A 16,542-nucleotide genomic window follows, 5' to 3' on the forward strand; every position below is an offset into this window, starting at 1 on the left:
AGATTTAGCCAAGCCTAAAAGTGGATCTCCCTGGTTATTTAATCTTACTGCCTGTAGGGTTAATGAAAATAAAAAGTTTCGAATTGTTCGCGTTTTGATGTTTCTGGTTGCTGCTTTAATAATTAAATCTTTTTCTTTGCTTTCTTCTTTAGAAAAATTCATGGCCTAACTAGTGAATTCCATGGTAAATTTTACGCTAAAAACCAACATCGCATTTATTTATTTACTTAGCTTCCACCCTTATAACATACAGATAACATAATTAAGAGAAAAGATAACATAAAATAATTAAGAAAAAAAAAACAAAGGGGGGTGAGGAACGACACAACAGAGTGAGGCTCCAAATTAAGTGCGCCCAAATGAATCACAAAGCGATGATTGTGATATCGGTTTTTCAAGTGAAATTTACTTTTGAATTCACCAGTTTGGCAATGATCTTTTGTTGAACCCCATGAGTTTTAAAAGAAAACAAGCACACCCTCAGTGAGTGAATGGAAAGGAAAAAAGCCATTTCAGAGATAACTGTCAATACCCAGCAAATAGGAATCATGCTAAAATTAGAAACCATAAAAAACTTTGTCAGTTTAAGGTAAAAAAAAAGAGTTTTACTGATGTTATTTATTCCACTTTATCAGTGAAAAGGAGATCATTCACATTTTTATTTATTTCATTGAAACACGCCCGCTTCGCTTGGAACAAGGAACACTAAATTACCTTTAGGTGCTTTAAACAAACTTCTGAAAACACAAGCTGGTGAAATTTCCCCCTAATTTTACGAGAGCTCATTTCTTTTATGTGTTTATAATATATATAATAAGGGCAAAATTTTGTTGTCACTGTCGAGGCACATCGAAAACCAGTTGGCCAAATGGATTAAAAAGCACTTGTTCCCTCACGTTTTAAAGCAAAACAAACAAACAATTCAACTTTATCTTTGTGTCCAAAATAGTACAGATAATTGTTATTTATTCCCAGTTGTCAATAAAAATTCGAGTTTCATTCCTGAACAAAGTAAAAACCGATTAAAATAACAAACGGTTTAGTGCCCAAGGAAAGAATCTGTGGAGTAACTTCTTCCAACAAGTATGAGCTATTACTGGTATTCTGTTTTGTTGTTACTTTTTCTCTCCTTTCGTTTCTGTTCTAGTCATAGGTCCTCCAGGCATCACGTAACCTTATCAGAGCTTCTAAAGATATGCTAAAAATTGCAATACAGAGGAAAGAACAGCTCTAAGCAAATTAAAAATAAACACTCATCTTAAAGTTTATATCCCACCGATGCTTGACTTGAATAACTGCGTAGCTGCCAGTGTGGACCACAGCTATCATGATATGTCAAACTGGATTGAAACCAACGAAAAGGCAGAAAGAAAACATTTTCCAAACCGTTTTCCACCTGAACATGAAGAGCATTGACTGTGTAAGATTTATAGTTGATGTTACATAGTCATGTAGCCGCGTTGAGCCACAGAAAGCATGCGAAAAATGAAGCCTCACTTATTTTTAGGTGAGTGAGTTAACCTACATGTAGGTTGAGTTTGCACTCCAATTGAAAACCAGTACCTGGATCAGCAGTCAACTTCAAAAAATTAGCTGACCTCGGTGAGTTCTAAGCTTGTGCCCACGATATAATCACGTGATACTGGTCAGCAAAAACCTTGTTTTGACAGGTGTCAATTTATATGGTCACATGATACTGGTCAGCGGAAACCTTGTTTTGACAGGTGTCAATTGATCAAAACATGGATGTCCAATATCAAAGATGTATGCACTAAACTATCTTGATACTAGTCACATTGGCATACATGGAGGGGTGGGCGTGTGGACGTTCATAACGTCATGGCTATAAAACCAAATTTTCTCGCATTGATGGGTTACCATATTTTCTTAACAATGGTGCTCCGGGCGCATGCGGAGCTCCACTAATAATGATAATATTTTTTTCAGAGGAGAGAAAGTTGAACTTCTTACATAGCTCCCAATGAAGTAGCCTCAGTACTGCAGTGGGAGCTATGTAAAAAGTTAACTTTCCGTCCTCTAAAAAGTAGTATGATTTGCGGTATGACATTGGTGAGATCTGGGGGTGCAAAAGTGTGAAGGCTGGACTCTGTAAGTAAAGACTTTGAAAAGTATCAAGAACAACTAGATTATGCATTGAATTTCTCAGCCCTGCAGAGAGCCTGTTTGCTAGGAATGTTGAGAATCTTGAGGAAGGTACTAGACACCTAAAATCCTGGGATGTGACTTGCTACCCAGTGTAATATAACAGTATAACATCCATGAAATAAAATAATAATAATAATAATAATAATAATAATAATAATAATAATAATAATAATAAAGTTTGTTGTACCATCTGTTTCATTCAGAGCTGAGAGTTTCTTTCTTATGGATTTTTTTCCATTTGTTAGGAAGGAAGATTGCAATTGATGCTTCCATGAGCATTTACCAGTTTCTCATAGCAGTGAGATCAGATGGAAGCCAGCTTACAAATGAGGCAGGCGAGATTACTAGGTAAAAGCAGCAACACAATTACAAAGTAATATTCTTTTAGCCTTTGGGGAGTTTTATTAAACCTGAGAATGGGAGTTTACAACCTATATTTCACTTTCCCACCGACACAGTACCACAGCTTCTTTAAAATCTAACCCCTTGATCCTACAAGTGAAAAAATGCTTTACTTGCAATAACCATGAACCAATATTCTTTACCCAATGACCAAGACAACGTTGGGTTGTTTTAGACTTAACACTTCAAATAAGTGATTACCGCAATCACTACAATGTGTGCCAATTCCTAACCCTGGAATGCAGTGTCTGACACTTGCACACTGACTGCAGACTAATCCTAACTCACAGTTATTGAGAGCTAACCATTTTAAAGTGGCTGCTTAGACTTACATGTAAATACTGTTTATCAGTGATGTTTGTAGACAGTCTGCAGTATGTGGTCTGCAGTTGTTATACACCTCCTGGAATGCTGTTTCAAATGCAACAGTGCATAATCCTAATCACTTCATGTAAATTGAAAGCTTTACCCTAATTCCTAAAATGCGGGCAGTGTCCATAACCTTACATGAAAGGTAACCATTCAAAATAAGTGCTCAGTAACCCAAATCACTAAACTGAGCATTTGACCCTAATCACTAAAATTTGTTGGTCTCTCATAGCACCAGAGAGAAACATTTTACCCAGTTTAATAGCATGTACCTAGTTAAAGAAAATTACCTGGTTAAAAAAAAATTTCCTTAGTTAAAAATAAAATGTGACCCTTCACGCAAAAGGGGGGCTTGTCCCAATTTCACTCTATGGCTATTTTCACCGTCCTGGCCGTGAAATTGTAAAAAATATTGGAATGTGAGTGTTGACAACATGAATAAATCGCCAGTACAGAACTTCCAGCAGCGGTATGTTATAAATGGCCGAGATTTCTTAGTCTCTTTCTGCCTCAGCTGTTCTTTGTACGAACATCATCCGCCGATGTCTATTTTTTATTTTTATTGTTAGTTTCTTGATGTTCATGTTCCTGGCCACGTTATTCACAACACTCTTAATTTGGAACCTTCGCAGATCGTGGCAGATGAATACCGTTTTTCACTTACCCATATTAATTACAATTGAACCAGATATCACGCTACATACTAGATCCCGCAAAGATAGACATAACGCCAGGCATAACGTCCACATAATTTCCATTCTAACAACCAGTTCCAAGACATACTACCCCTATAGCTATGTCATTTGTTGAATTTATTTGCAATTGTAAACGTTAAGCGATTTTCACCGGTACATTATCTGCGTTGTTATGGATGAGCAACTGGCTGCAGAAACATTTACTTGTTTTGTTTCGTACTTGGCAAATTAAAAGATAGGCGCTCGAGAGGCGCATGTGACTACTCCAGAGATGTGCAAGGGGAAAGGAAGTAGAATATTCTGTCATGTGAATAGGGGTGACTGAATTGTGGGAATTGATTCACCACAGCTTCCATATCGATAGTTTTTCGACCATTTTCACTGTCACGCAACCAAAAAATTAATTCGAAACGTTCGATGAAAAAGGCCAATAACTTGGAATGTTGCGGGAAACAAATTTAGACACCACCTCCAATTCTCAGATCTGTGCGGTACATCGTTTCTGAGCTCTTTGTAGAAGCGTTGAAATCACACAACTTTTACTTGTGTAGGTGGATCAAAGTGGACTTTACTTTGCCTTAAAAGCGCTTACTTTTCGCTCATGAGATAAAATGTATGAACACATCTCCTAATGTACTAGTACTTGAAAGGCTCAAACTGCTTAGATTCATAGGGATAAATATTTTTTTCAATCAAAATACAGTGGAAGCCCGCCTAACGGCCATACATTCTCAAGTATAGAAAATTGTTAATGCGGTCACCCGTTAATACGGCCAATGGCCACAATTTTAAATCCCAAACAGTAGAGTCCTCTATAATTTCATCCCGTTAACTCGGCCACTCACGCCAAACGCCTGTGACATGTTTATTTCATGGACCTTCGTTAGTTACCGCTGTAATCGAACAGCCGATTCACTTTACAAAGTACTGTCAGCAACACTCCTCCCTGTTTTCATTACAAACATGATCTTGACACTACTTTAAAATCCAGTAAGGCAAATCGCGAAGGGATTACAAAAACATGATTGATACTTAAGTCTTTCGGTTAGGTAATTGGCGGCTTCCGCTTTTTAGAAGCATAGTAAGCTGGGCCTGTTCTTGTTTTGATTTTAGGCTCAGAACGTACAGTACACTTAACAATTTTAAGCGTTTTACCTACTGTACGAAGTTTCAAGTATTTTATACAATTACTGTACGTACATTCCTGTTGTTTATTAAAGAGAAAAGTTTTTCTGGAAGTGCAAATGCAATATTTGTCATTGAGGCCCTTTAGTCATGAATTTCACCCTACCCCCGGTAATTCGGCCACCCTGTTAAAACGGCCAATTTTTTTTGGCCCGTTGATGACCGTATTAACAGGGTTCCACTGTAGCTTGGTATCATGGTGTCAGCATGATAAGCTACGTAAGGTGACAATTAGGAAATTCGAAATACTCTATTTTCGAAACTTGAAAGATGTCATGGAACTGGAAACTTGGGAAAAGATTTATTTTGCGGGTATCTTCAACCTCCTATAGATGACAATTCAAAAGACCTTGCTAATTTGATGATCTCACTGTGAAACCATCTATAGTTTGACAATTACATGCTACTGCAAAGCTTTGTTTATCTCGAAAATGGCATCTTCATTAAATGCGTAAACGGGCTCAATTGGTCGGTGAGAAACAAACTACGAAAGCTACGTTAAAGAACTGTTGTAAGAATTAAAACCTCACCTCAGAACCGTATTCTTCACAGATCATCATCTGTGAACACGGGGCACCCGAACATTTCGTTCGTCCTCGCGAACTATCGGCAATTCATCGTACTGTTTGCAGAGTCCGAACTTTGGTACTCTTCGTATGCGGATTGGCTTCGAAGTGTATTTTATTGTTACACACTCATTTTCGGAAAAACTAACACGATGGCAATAGTGACTACGCGTCATGTGCAGAAGTCACAAAAACTACCTCGTCCAAAATGTATCACCCTACTTCTGCGCCACTTGGTATTCCGAGTAAACGCTTTAAAAAAGCGTCTTGTTTTATTTAATTGTACCTGATCTTATTTTAATTGATGAGATTGTGTTGTCATGTATGTAAAGCCACACGTATGTTGTGGCTATGTGACTATGGACGAATAAAGACTTTTTATTAAATATTATATGAGCAAAAAGCCTGCTCCGATAATAAACAATTACAACCATGAACACCTGAAAATTAATATGTCAGGAATGCTTATTGGTTTTAAGCCAATCATGTTTGAGGACTTCATGTGCCAAAAGCCCTTATTATATTAGTCGGCCTAAGGGGGCATTCACAAAAACTTACAGTATTGAGGGAAGTGGGGACTGATGAGAGGTAAAGGTAGGCTTGTCCCAGGCCTGGGATCTTTTTGTTCTTGAGCACCTGTTACATGTAGGTTGTGCCATGTATCAGTGAGATAGCTGGCTTTCTAAAGGCTTTGTTTGCCTTGCCTTTTTTCTGCATTTCTTAGCAGATCATTATGCTCTTTGGAGGCAATTTTCTGTTTTTGCCGTAAGCTTATTTGTTTCCCTTGTTCATAGATCTGACTTCTTTTGTGGCCATGAGGTAGGGGGTGAGTCAAATTTTAGGGATACTAAAAGGGGGTCCCTGAAAACATTTAATGCAGCAAGTAGGGGTCCTGCAAATTGTTTAGACAGTAGAAATTTCTCATCAGTCCCCCCAACAAGTTTTCGTGAACATTCCCTAATGGTACTTCGTAATCAAAATAATCAAATAGGTCAATTTTGCTTAAAATGATATTGCAAGGTAGAAAGGACATTTCTTTGGCTAGAAAAATTGATTTTCCCCAGTTTTTTTTTTCAAGTTAGCTATTAAACGACCAGAATTTTCTCAAATTAAATCATTACCAATTACCTGTAAAAACTAAAGGCTGACACTATTCCTGCCACCCTAACAACAGTAAACACTGCGGTTTAGCGAGTGGATTTCGGACGTGTGATTGGACAGAAATAACATTCCTGACATATTTCAGATGTTCACGGTTTTCCCAGTCCCACTGTAATAAGGGGTCAAGTTACATGGTAAAATTTAACATTGTTCTATGAGGGTGCACTGGACATGAAGTGATACACTTAGACAACCAACGAAGCATGTAGTGCCAAGTTGGTTATAATCATTTTATGTGCAGCAAGCCCTCGTAGAATAATTGTTTTATCAAAAACTCCAGGATCAACAACCCTTCCATGTATTGTTGACTAAAGCATCGATTTCTGCCTCGGTCAATTCCGGTCCAAGAAGGCTTTTGTCTGCCATTTTTTCTTAGAGCTGCAAAAATGTTTTCAAAAATGCTTGCTGATGCGTTCCTTGACCATATTACATACAGCAGGTATATGATAGCCTGTGTCTGGCAAGCCAATGAAAATGCTTGAAATTTTATATGCGTAGTTCAGTTTTTAATAATAAATTTGTGACCCTTCACGCAAAAAGGGGGCTTATGGATTTCACTGAAAAGCATGAATTTTTTTCATGGTCATGGTGCACCGTGAAATTCAATTTCACTCTTGCTGTGAAACTAATCATGCCATGAATGATCAGTGAAAACTTTCATGCCGTGAAATTAAGAGTAAAATTTCATGCCATGAAATTGGGAGTAAGAATAATATTCACGGCGTGAAATTGATCACATTGTTCAAAAATCAGTCACACCATGATGATAATAATCTACTGTAGCCACTTTTGTTTTCCTACGCTGTCACCGTCTTGGCACTCAGGACAAAAAAGAATGCCTGATCGCAGGGTATGAGAAATCTGTGAAAGCTGATCAACGCCAAGAAGAAGAAGAATTAATAGGAGTAGGTGAAGAATCATAAAAGCAGTCGTGTGCTATTGAAAGCAATCTATTCGTACCAACAATTAATAGTAAACCAGTTGCTTTGGGCTAGGACGTGGTCGCTAGGTGAATACCAGTCCAGGTTGTAGATGGTCTTAGTGGCACATATGTCTGTTTTTTCCCAGCACATCAAAGAGCCATTTGCCACAGGAGCCCCAAACCATACAACCAAACCATAGGGACAGATGATAAAATTACTTTAAAATAAAAATCAGCTTTCACTGAAATCGGTAAAATATGCCATGACCTAACAAGATTCAGTTTTTGTGTGAAGGACTTGATTAACTCTTTAACGTGAACGTTCCAATTAAGATCACGGTCAAGCTGAATGCCTACGCACCTAGTAGACTTGACTTGAGTGACGGCACTGTTCCCTAATGACACTGCTTGCAACGACCCAACAAACTGGCCATGCATTAAGATCATACACTCGGTTTTACCGCAGTGGGGTATGAGGTGATTACGGCAGCAGCACCCATACAACTTCTGGAGGACGCTGTTAAGACAACGACAACCTTGTCAGGAGTTGACTCAGCCACGTAGATGGTCGTGTCGTCCACATACATTTGAATTTTGCATTCTCTAACTCCAGCTATGTCAGGTAGATCATTGCAGAACAACGAAAAAAAGGGTAGGTCCCAAAACAGATCGCTATGTCACGCCAAACTTCACGGGTAAGGTTTCAGACTGGAATCCATTTATGACTGTAACTTCAGAGCGGTCAGCTAAGTAATCCTTAATCCAGCACAATAAGTCGCCTGCAACACTGACTGCTTGCAACTTTTCCAGCAGGACATGGTGAGAAAAAGAGTCAAAGGCCTTTCGAAAGTCTACAAAGGCGATACCAGCTACAAGGTTTTTATCGAGTGCCCGTCTCCAGTCTTCGATCATTTTTACCAACAATAATTCAGTTGAGTGGCCCTTTTTATAAGCCCACTGGTGAGGATGGCCAAGAGTATGTTCCAATCCCGAGTTGGCAATTCGCTGAAAGATAGCCGATTCAGAAAGACTTCCAATAATGCTTGCAGTAAAACCTTTGCAGGCGGGGTGACAATGGTGGCATAATGTTCAGGGTAACAGATTGATGTTTATGCAAGAAGTTCACTTTGTTTCACGACCTGTTTTCACGGCATGAAATATTTTCACAGTGACTGTGACCTTTTTCACGGCATAAAAGGAAAACAACACTCGCGCATTCCAATAATTTTTTACAATTTCATGGCCAGGACTGTGAAAGTAGCCATAGCGTGAAATTTGGATAAGCCCCCTTTTTGCGTGGAGGGTCACATTTTATTCTGAATCAATACTACATGTAGGTAGATTCTAGTCAGCAGATTACTGAGCTGCAACTTATTGGTCTGCAGATTACTGGTCTGCAGAGTCCAGTCTGCACTTTACACTTGCCGGTTGTGGATATCCATTTATGAAAGATTAATTAAGTCATGCTGCTGAAGACTAAGTTTTGGTGATGTTGTAATCCAAAAGAGATTTCAGTATTCACTATAATTGTATTCCGATCTGTTGTTGCTCAACTTAATTGTGTTTTTCTGATTTTTTAGCCATTTGATGGGTATGTTCTACAGAACAATCAGGATGGTGGAAAATGGAATCAAACCTGTGTAAGTATCTTAATGACTAACCACTAATTAAGGCACTACGTCAGATAAATTTGGACACCTGCAGCAAGATTTTGTATCCTTCAAAGAAACTCACAAAAGTTGCTGTGTCTTTGCATTGGTACTACCTTGCATGGTACAAGACAACATTGTGATTTTTGTTGTTGCGCAAAAGTGTTCTACTAATAAAGGTTTGGACTGCAAATTACGCAGATCAAATCAAACACTGGGCTATGATGTGAAAGGAAAGCTAGAGTAGCTGAAGGAAAAAAGTTCTTGCAGCACAGTAGAGAAGCAGCAAACTCAACCGTGCATTATGTAATCCTCTGTCTGTCCAGACTTGCTTCCCTAGGCTTGTTTATTGTTGTTTCAAAACAAAAGTAAGACATTTTCAATTTAAAAACACAATATTTCTATTTAATGCTTAGGTGTGCAATAAAAGACAATAGACACAACTTGGGTGTAAACAAGGGGCAGGGAATGTACTGGCAAGGGGCGGATAATACCAACCGCCGGTATGGACCACCGGGTGAGGGGCCTCGGCAACTAGCCGAGGGGTGCCTCATGCCTGTATTGCAAGGCGGGCATAGTTGCTGGCATAATGTCCTGGGGCCAAGTCCCAACCCAGTCCAGCAGAGTAACAATTATGCCCCCTCCCTAACGGGGCTTCAGCACCTAGCCGAGGGGGTGCCTCATGCCTGTATTGCAAGGCGGGCATAGTTGCTGGCATAATGTCTTGGGGCCAAGTCCCAACCCAGTCCAGCAGAGTAACAATATGCCCCCTCCCTAACGGGGCTTCAGCACAGGGCTGAAGGGGTGCCGCAGGCAGCAATTCCCCGCCCAAAACGCCGAGATAGACGACGAGTGCCCTGTGCGAAGCCCATTTAGTGGTTTTGCTCCCACTTGACAGGGAGAAAGAATGACCCCATCTCTATGAGTTGCAATAGCGAAAAGCGAACATTGCCCGCCCAAAGGGTGAAAGGAGAGAACCCACGAGTGGAGATAGGGGTCACGACATGAGCATAAAGAACGCAAGCCAATGGGCATCGCACAGAGACTGGAGGGGGTAGGACCCTCACACAAAACATTTGGCTGGAGGGGATAGGACCCTCATGCAAAACATTTCTGTCTAAATACTTATTAATCGTAGTATGACACAGCCTTCTCAAAATATTTTTGGGGAGCAGGTCATAAGGAAAGTGGAGACGGTTTGGCGCTAAAGGCACCAAAGCGAGTGCCCAAAGGACACAAGGTTCTAGGGGGGTCTGGGGGCATGCTCCCTTAGGGAATTTTTAAAATTTAGACATTCACAGATGCAATTTAGTGCAATCTGGGGGATTTAAAGTGACAAAATTTCACGTATAGGAATTGACACTTGCTTGGAGTCTGATAAGAAATAGTGGAATGTTAGTTAAATAAACATTAAATGTGCACGACGCAAAAAAATATTGGGGACGCAAATTTGTATGTCAAACAAACTTTTTTCAAGCTTTTATAATATCTCCAGTGACTTCACGTTCGAGATAGAAATGTGTTGTGTCTTACATTATCTGACTGGAAGGAGACGGTCAAGCTTCCTGATGAGGTGGCTCATTGAGCCGTCGACCGGCCGGTTTTGAGAAGGCTGATGACTTGAACTTGAAAAGAGCAGAAAGCCCAAAGACAATGTCACAGAAAGCGGTCGAATGGGCCTTGTTTGTAAAAACCAGTGGCCATCGTACAAAGACTGGAGGGGATAGGACCCTCGCACAAAACATTCAACTGGAGGGGATAGGACCCTCGCGCAAAACATTGCTGTCAAAATACTCATTAACCATAGAACAACATGAACTTGAAAGGGGCAGACAGCCCCAAGCGAGAATGTCACAGAGAGCCCCAAAGTGTTGAATGGGCCTTGTTCCTGTTATTTGTTATGTTTTGAATTTGTTTTTTGTTTTTGTTTTGGGTGAAAACGCTTTACGTTTAGAAGATACAAAACCATGACATGAGCGGAAAGAACCCAAACCAATGGGCGTTACATAAAGACTGGAGGGGATAAAGTCCCTCGCACAAAACATTTCTGGTAGGGTAGTCCTTTACCATAGACCAAGGTGGACTTGCAAGGGCAGAGAGCCCAAAGAAAGAGAATCTAACCGAAGGCCCAAAGAGGCCAAATAGGCTTTTTTTTTTGTTTTGGGTCTGTTTTAAGGGAAATATGGCATTAAGCTAAGGATAGTGATTCCACCTATGGCATGTGGTGAACAGAGGAATGGAAGGCGGGTACATCGAAACACCTGAGAGAAATGGGTTTGGGGGGGGGGGGGATAACGCAGATCTACGTGACCAAGATTGGGATGGATGCAAACACAATTGCTGGGGCCATAAGTGGAAACACTATAGGTTTAGAACTACACGAAAAAATAGGATAAACTTATCCAAGCAACTGCCATAGTACATTACTGAACGCAAATGTCAATGAGACACTCTAGTGTTCTCAAAGATTCCTGGGGGATTTGTTAACAGGAGGAGTAGGAGGCCAGTGACTGGGGGACTTTACATAGTGTTTCCTTGGGGGTCCTGATGTAAACTTGGTATACATTAGATTTCCAGCGACCCAGACTTTTGATTAGCCAGTTGGGAATGCCAGCGGCTCCAGCGGTTGTAGCGGCACCAATTCTAAAACTGTGAGAGGCATAGCAGGAACTGTCAATGTTGCAGAGGTTTAGGAGAGTCCTTAAGTTGTTGGTGAGTGAAGTCCGGGTGAGATTGAGTCCACAGGAGAATCTGAAGAGTGGCCGGCCAGGGTCTCGAGTTGCAGTTTGGAGCAAATGATCTTGCAGAGCAGTGACCGCACATACGTCTGAGTATGACCTTGCGATAGTGAGCTTGGCTGTCTCCCGGAAAGGGTCAGTTTTTGACTTTTTGATTACGATGTCAAATGAAACAGGTGAAGGATGTTGGGGTGGAAAGAGATGTCGGTTCTAGCAAGATGGGACTGAGGGTCGAAATTGCCATTAAAAAGCCAAAAAATTTAAGGGTAAATGCAGCCCATAGCATAGAAGAGTCAACATCGGAAGACTGAAATGGTTGTAACTTAGTATTGATTCTATGGAGAACCAAAGAGGTGATCGGGTAGCGAGCCTTCTTTGCAGTGCCATGGAAAAGTTTGATCCCCCTCAAAGTTTTGTGAAGGACTGGCATTGCCGAAAAGGTCCAGGGGACAGCCAAACTCAATGTGAAGATTGTTGATTGCTGCCAGATAAACTTTAATTGTGCCGTAAGAGACTGTGTTGGACAGATGAGTAACAAAATGGATCAGGGTGGACTCGTGGGCAGGTAGAAAAGGGTGTTGAGGGGAAATGAGCTTGTGGGAAAGGCAGAACTGAATGAAATGGCGCTCACCGGTGGAATATGTCCGACGAGTTGAGGTGGCGATGGACTTGAAGATATAGGTGGCGGCCTGTACGGTCAAACCTTGGTCAGGAAAAGAGGGATCGGGCATGGAACTGGCGATACATGTGGTGCAAGCCGGCAAAAGCGGGACATCTGAAATCGAGACAGGCTGTCAGCAATGCCATTGTCGACTCCAGGCACATGTTTGGAGGTAAAGGTAAAGTAGAAGAGGAGGGTTTAAAGGGTGATTAAACGGACAAGGTTCATGATGCGGAGAATTCTGGAGCTCTTAGTGGATAGAATAGTGACGGTTGCTTGGTTATCGCAACGAAAACAAATTCTCCTATTGGCCCACATGGGGCCCCAGAGCATGCAGGCAAGGTAGATAGGGTAAAGCTCCTGCCAGGTAATGCTAATGCCAGTGACAGGGTTAAGGTGGTGACCTGGAAGCCATGAACCTTGAGACCACTGATTATCGAAAAAGGCTCCAAAGCCAATAGAACCTGCAGCATCGGTATAAAGATGGATATCAGGGGATTGTTCGGTGAAGGGGGGGAGAAACAGACTGACCCCATTCCAGTGGTCAAGAAAAAGTTGCCACATGACAACATCTTTCCTGAACTCTCTGTTAAGGTAAATGAGTTGCCCAGGGTTGGAGACATTGTGGGTTAGGTTGGTTATGCGTTGCATGAAGGGGCCTCCGGGTGAGATAACCTTGCAAGCAAACCGTAAAGACCCAATGAGGGACTGGAGATCGCGCAAAACACAGGCCCTTTTTGAGGACCATGTGGAAAGTAGGGTGCGGGTCCGTATTAACTTATCCTCAGGAAGCCGAGCTTGCATTTGGACAGAGTCAAGGGTAATTCCCATAAACTCCAGAACTTGGGTGGGGTGTTTCAAACGAAATTTCCTTGAAAAGCTGCAAAAAGCCAGGAATTTCGTCAGAAATCACTTGCATTACACTGTACTTTTGCACAGTACTGTAACAGGTAAAGAATGCTGCTGAACAAGAGTATAATCCACAGCCATTCACTGACAGTGAAAAAAGTTAAGTGGGAGGCTGTTTTCCCTTGACTGCTTTTTCAAGACACCAGCAGATTTAAATAATAACCTGGCCAATGAGTCTTGGTGTCACAGGAGCACATAACTTTTGAGCCATCAATAGTGTGCTCAGTGGACTACTCTGTCATTGCTGATGATGTTCATTATTCCAAAGAGCATTCTGTGCTACTTACAGGAATCTTCATCCACTTCCAGATAAAGGAAGCCCTCCTTCAATTCAACTTAACTGAAACTGTAATAGTCCTGAGAAGGACTGTTTTTGGTGACAATGTGAGATGTTTTGATAATCTGCGAAGAAGTCATCCTCAGGGGCAATTGATTTGTGCTGTGTCAGTTAATCATATAAGCACTCATGTCTTTGACCTAATAGGTTAGTTAGTAGAAACAAGATTTAATGGTCTGTCAAATCAGTTGTGATGTTGGAGGCTGGGAAGACTGTGATTGGTACATCTTCCAGTGAAGGTCTGGAGCTCTGTCATTGTTTCATGTATGTGTTGGATTTGTAAATAAGCTGTTTGTGTGGTGCCGGTAGTGGAGTCTGTTCTAAGTTAGTAAATGTGCTTTCTAGTGTGCACCAGTCAACAAAGTAGTCACACCAGGAGCACAATCCAAGCAATGATGGTGGATTATCAACAACAGGAACAGCATCAGCTGAGCAAAGGCATCTGGGTAAATACAGCTCACTCACTCTGATGAATTAACACAACAATGCCTAAAAGCGCAACTGTCTTTTTTTCTCTCTTGTAAGAACAGAAGAGAGGGGTTTGAGAGGTCATTCTTATACAGTACATACACCTGTAGTCCTCAAGGTACATGTAGTGTGGAAGGCGGCAATTGTGCATTTAAAACCATTTGGGTGTGTTATCATGGTCACACTGGTCGTGGGGAAGTTGTAATGGTGCAGTATTGGTATCTGTCCATGGGGGTTTGGTGAGAATGTGTTGGTGCAGGAAGAGTAGCTGCAACAAGTTGAGAAATTATCAGTATTGAGACAATTTCATTCACTTCCAATACCCGCCTTATCTAGAATTTAATCTTTTCCCACTTCCCTTTCCCACTCCCCCTTTCAATGTTGACTGTTTAAGTTTGCAACATTTTGTTTGTCTTGCTAGCAACACTGATAAGGGGGCAGGGAGGGTGCAGTGTGAGAGATAGGTAAATTAATAACGCCCCAAGAAGGTGAAGTTTCTCCACTACATATTTTTGCAACTTGTTGCCAGTCTGGATTTGAATCCTATAGGGAAATTTTCAATGTAGAAAAGAAGGAACTAAAGAAACAATAGTTAGATATCATATAAGCTCTGAAACATTTCAGAAGTTTTCACCCGAAGTGCAAAGCACATTGTACCGAACACAAAGGGATATTAATTATTGACATATGGTGGCATTTGGACTTATCATCGCTAACAGAAGACTCCGTACCAAATACTAAAGCAAGCAAAGTATTTTGCTTCGCAGATCTGATGCTCTGAAAGTTGCACATGGCTCATGATTTATTATGTAACACAATACAATTTATTGTGTTCCTTGGTGGCGTCAATGGGGATGGTGGCGTTACAGTTGCAAATCGTATCTTCCAGCAAACAGCACAATTCAAATACTAATACTTTCTTTTCTACTCAATCCAATACATTTGCCAATGGTCTACCATCGCAACAGCAAGAAATATGATATCATATTATTTTCTCAGTGAAAAGTTGTGGTAGACCGTGTAGACCGTTTCATATAAATGTCATAATGTGTAGCCGGTTCAATTTTGTTCACTTTTGTATCTCAGTGTAAAACAAATCTCGCAAAGGATTTAGCACAATCGGGTGGTTTCTTTTTATCATTGTGCTCAGTCGGTCATTCCAAAGAACATGGAATTAGCCTGTACCCGACACGTCACTTAGAAGACTTGCTGCTAAGCGTTAGCAATCCCTTCTCTGGAAGCAGACTAACCCAAAAGCAATAAGTAATGTTACAAATGGGCCTCTATGAAAACGTAACTTTGAAAAACAATGTTTGCTAAGAATTGATTTTTCGGAAAGTGGATGTTCCCTTTAAATGGAATGCAATCACAGTTAAAGGAGAGGTAATGTCTCTTTCTCATAATTATGTAAACAACAGCTAATTTTGTACATGTTGCATGTGTTTGAGATGCCATGTGTCGACCGAAATATATTTGTTTAAGGCAAATTACCTATTTCAAAATCGGTTCCAGGATATTTCTAGCGTACTGCAAAAAGCGAAAGGATGGAAATCACACCTTTTTATGTACCAAATTATGTGTATTTTCGACTTCACTCACAGAAAGCAGTGAAATGGCTTCAAATTGCGTCATACTGAAACCCCGCCAAAATCCACTTTATTGCTGGCCATTTTCCATTCACAGCAGATCGGAGAATGAAACCTTTTTTTTTGAAACACCATATTAAACGCAAATTATTATACGCCTTCCTGTACCAATGAACAAAGTGACAGTATGGTAATACAGTGACAACCAACTCAGACAACAAGTTGCAAGGTTGTTGAGACACTTTCATTAAAAAACACCTTTTGTAGCTTCCAATACCTGCTGTATCTTGAATTCAACCTTTCCCACTTCCTCTCCCCTCTCCCCCTTTCAATGTTGACTGTTTAAGTTTGCAACATTTGTTTTGTCTTGCAAGCAACACTGATAAGGGGGGAGGGAGGCTGCAGTGTGAGAGATAATAGGTAAAGTAATGCCCCAAGAAGGTGAAGTGTCTCCACTATTTTTGCAACTTGTTGTGGTACCGGAGGTGGGGTGGGTGGGGGCAATGGGTCAGCTGTGTTCAGGTACGGAGGTGACTTGGGAGTGGAAGGAGCGTGCTTTGAGGAGAATGATGGGGATGAAGGGTCATTTTCATCCTCGTTGTTGCCAAAGCATTTGCTGTTTGAGCAATGAAGCAGATGGGGAGGGGTATCTCTTGGCACTTCGTAGCAAGGTCCAATAGTACAACAGGGAAAATTGGACCACCATGAAGATCTTGTTGAAGGAGTTC

The 16,542-nt window shown here is 40.9% G+C and overlaps 1 protein-coding gene across 1 annotated transcript in view; it reads left to right on the forward strand.

Annotated features, from left to right (window-relative positions):
* The window catches only part of LOC138022094 (flap endonuclease 1-like), a 101,438-nt gene that overhangs the window by 11,255 nt on the left and 73,641 nt on the right, over window positions 1–16,542 (forward strand). The window contains exons 2-3 of the mRNA XM_068869119.1: window positions 2,412–2,514; window positions 9,047–9,106. Of these exons, the coding sequence (XP_068725220.1) occupies window positions 2,412–2,514; window positions 9,047–9,106 (163 nt within the window). The remainder of the gene's footprint in view (window positions 1–2,411; window positions 2,515–9,046; window positions 9,107–16,542) is intronic.

The sequence above is a fragment of the Montipora capricornis genome, chromosome 10, assembly GCF_036669925.1.
Source record: "Montipora capricornis isolate CH-2021 chromosome 10, ASM3666992v2, whole genome shotgun sequence".
Lineage (NCBI taxonomy): Eukaryota > Metazoa > Cnidaria > Anthozoa > Scleractinia > Acroporidae > Montipora > Montipora capricornis.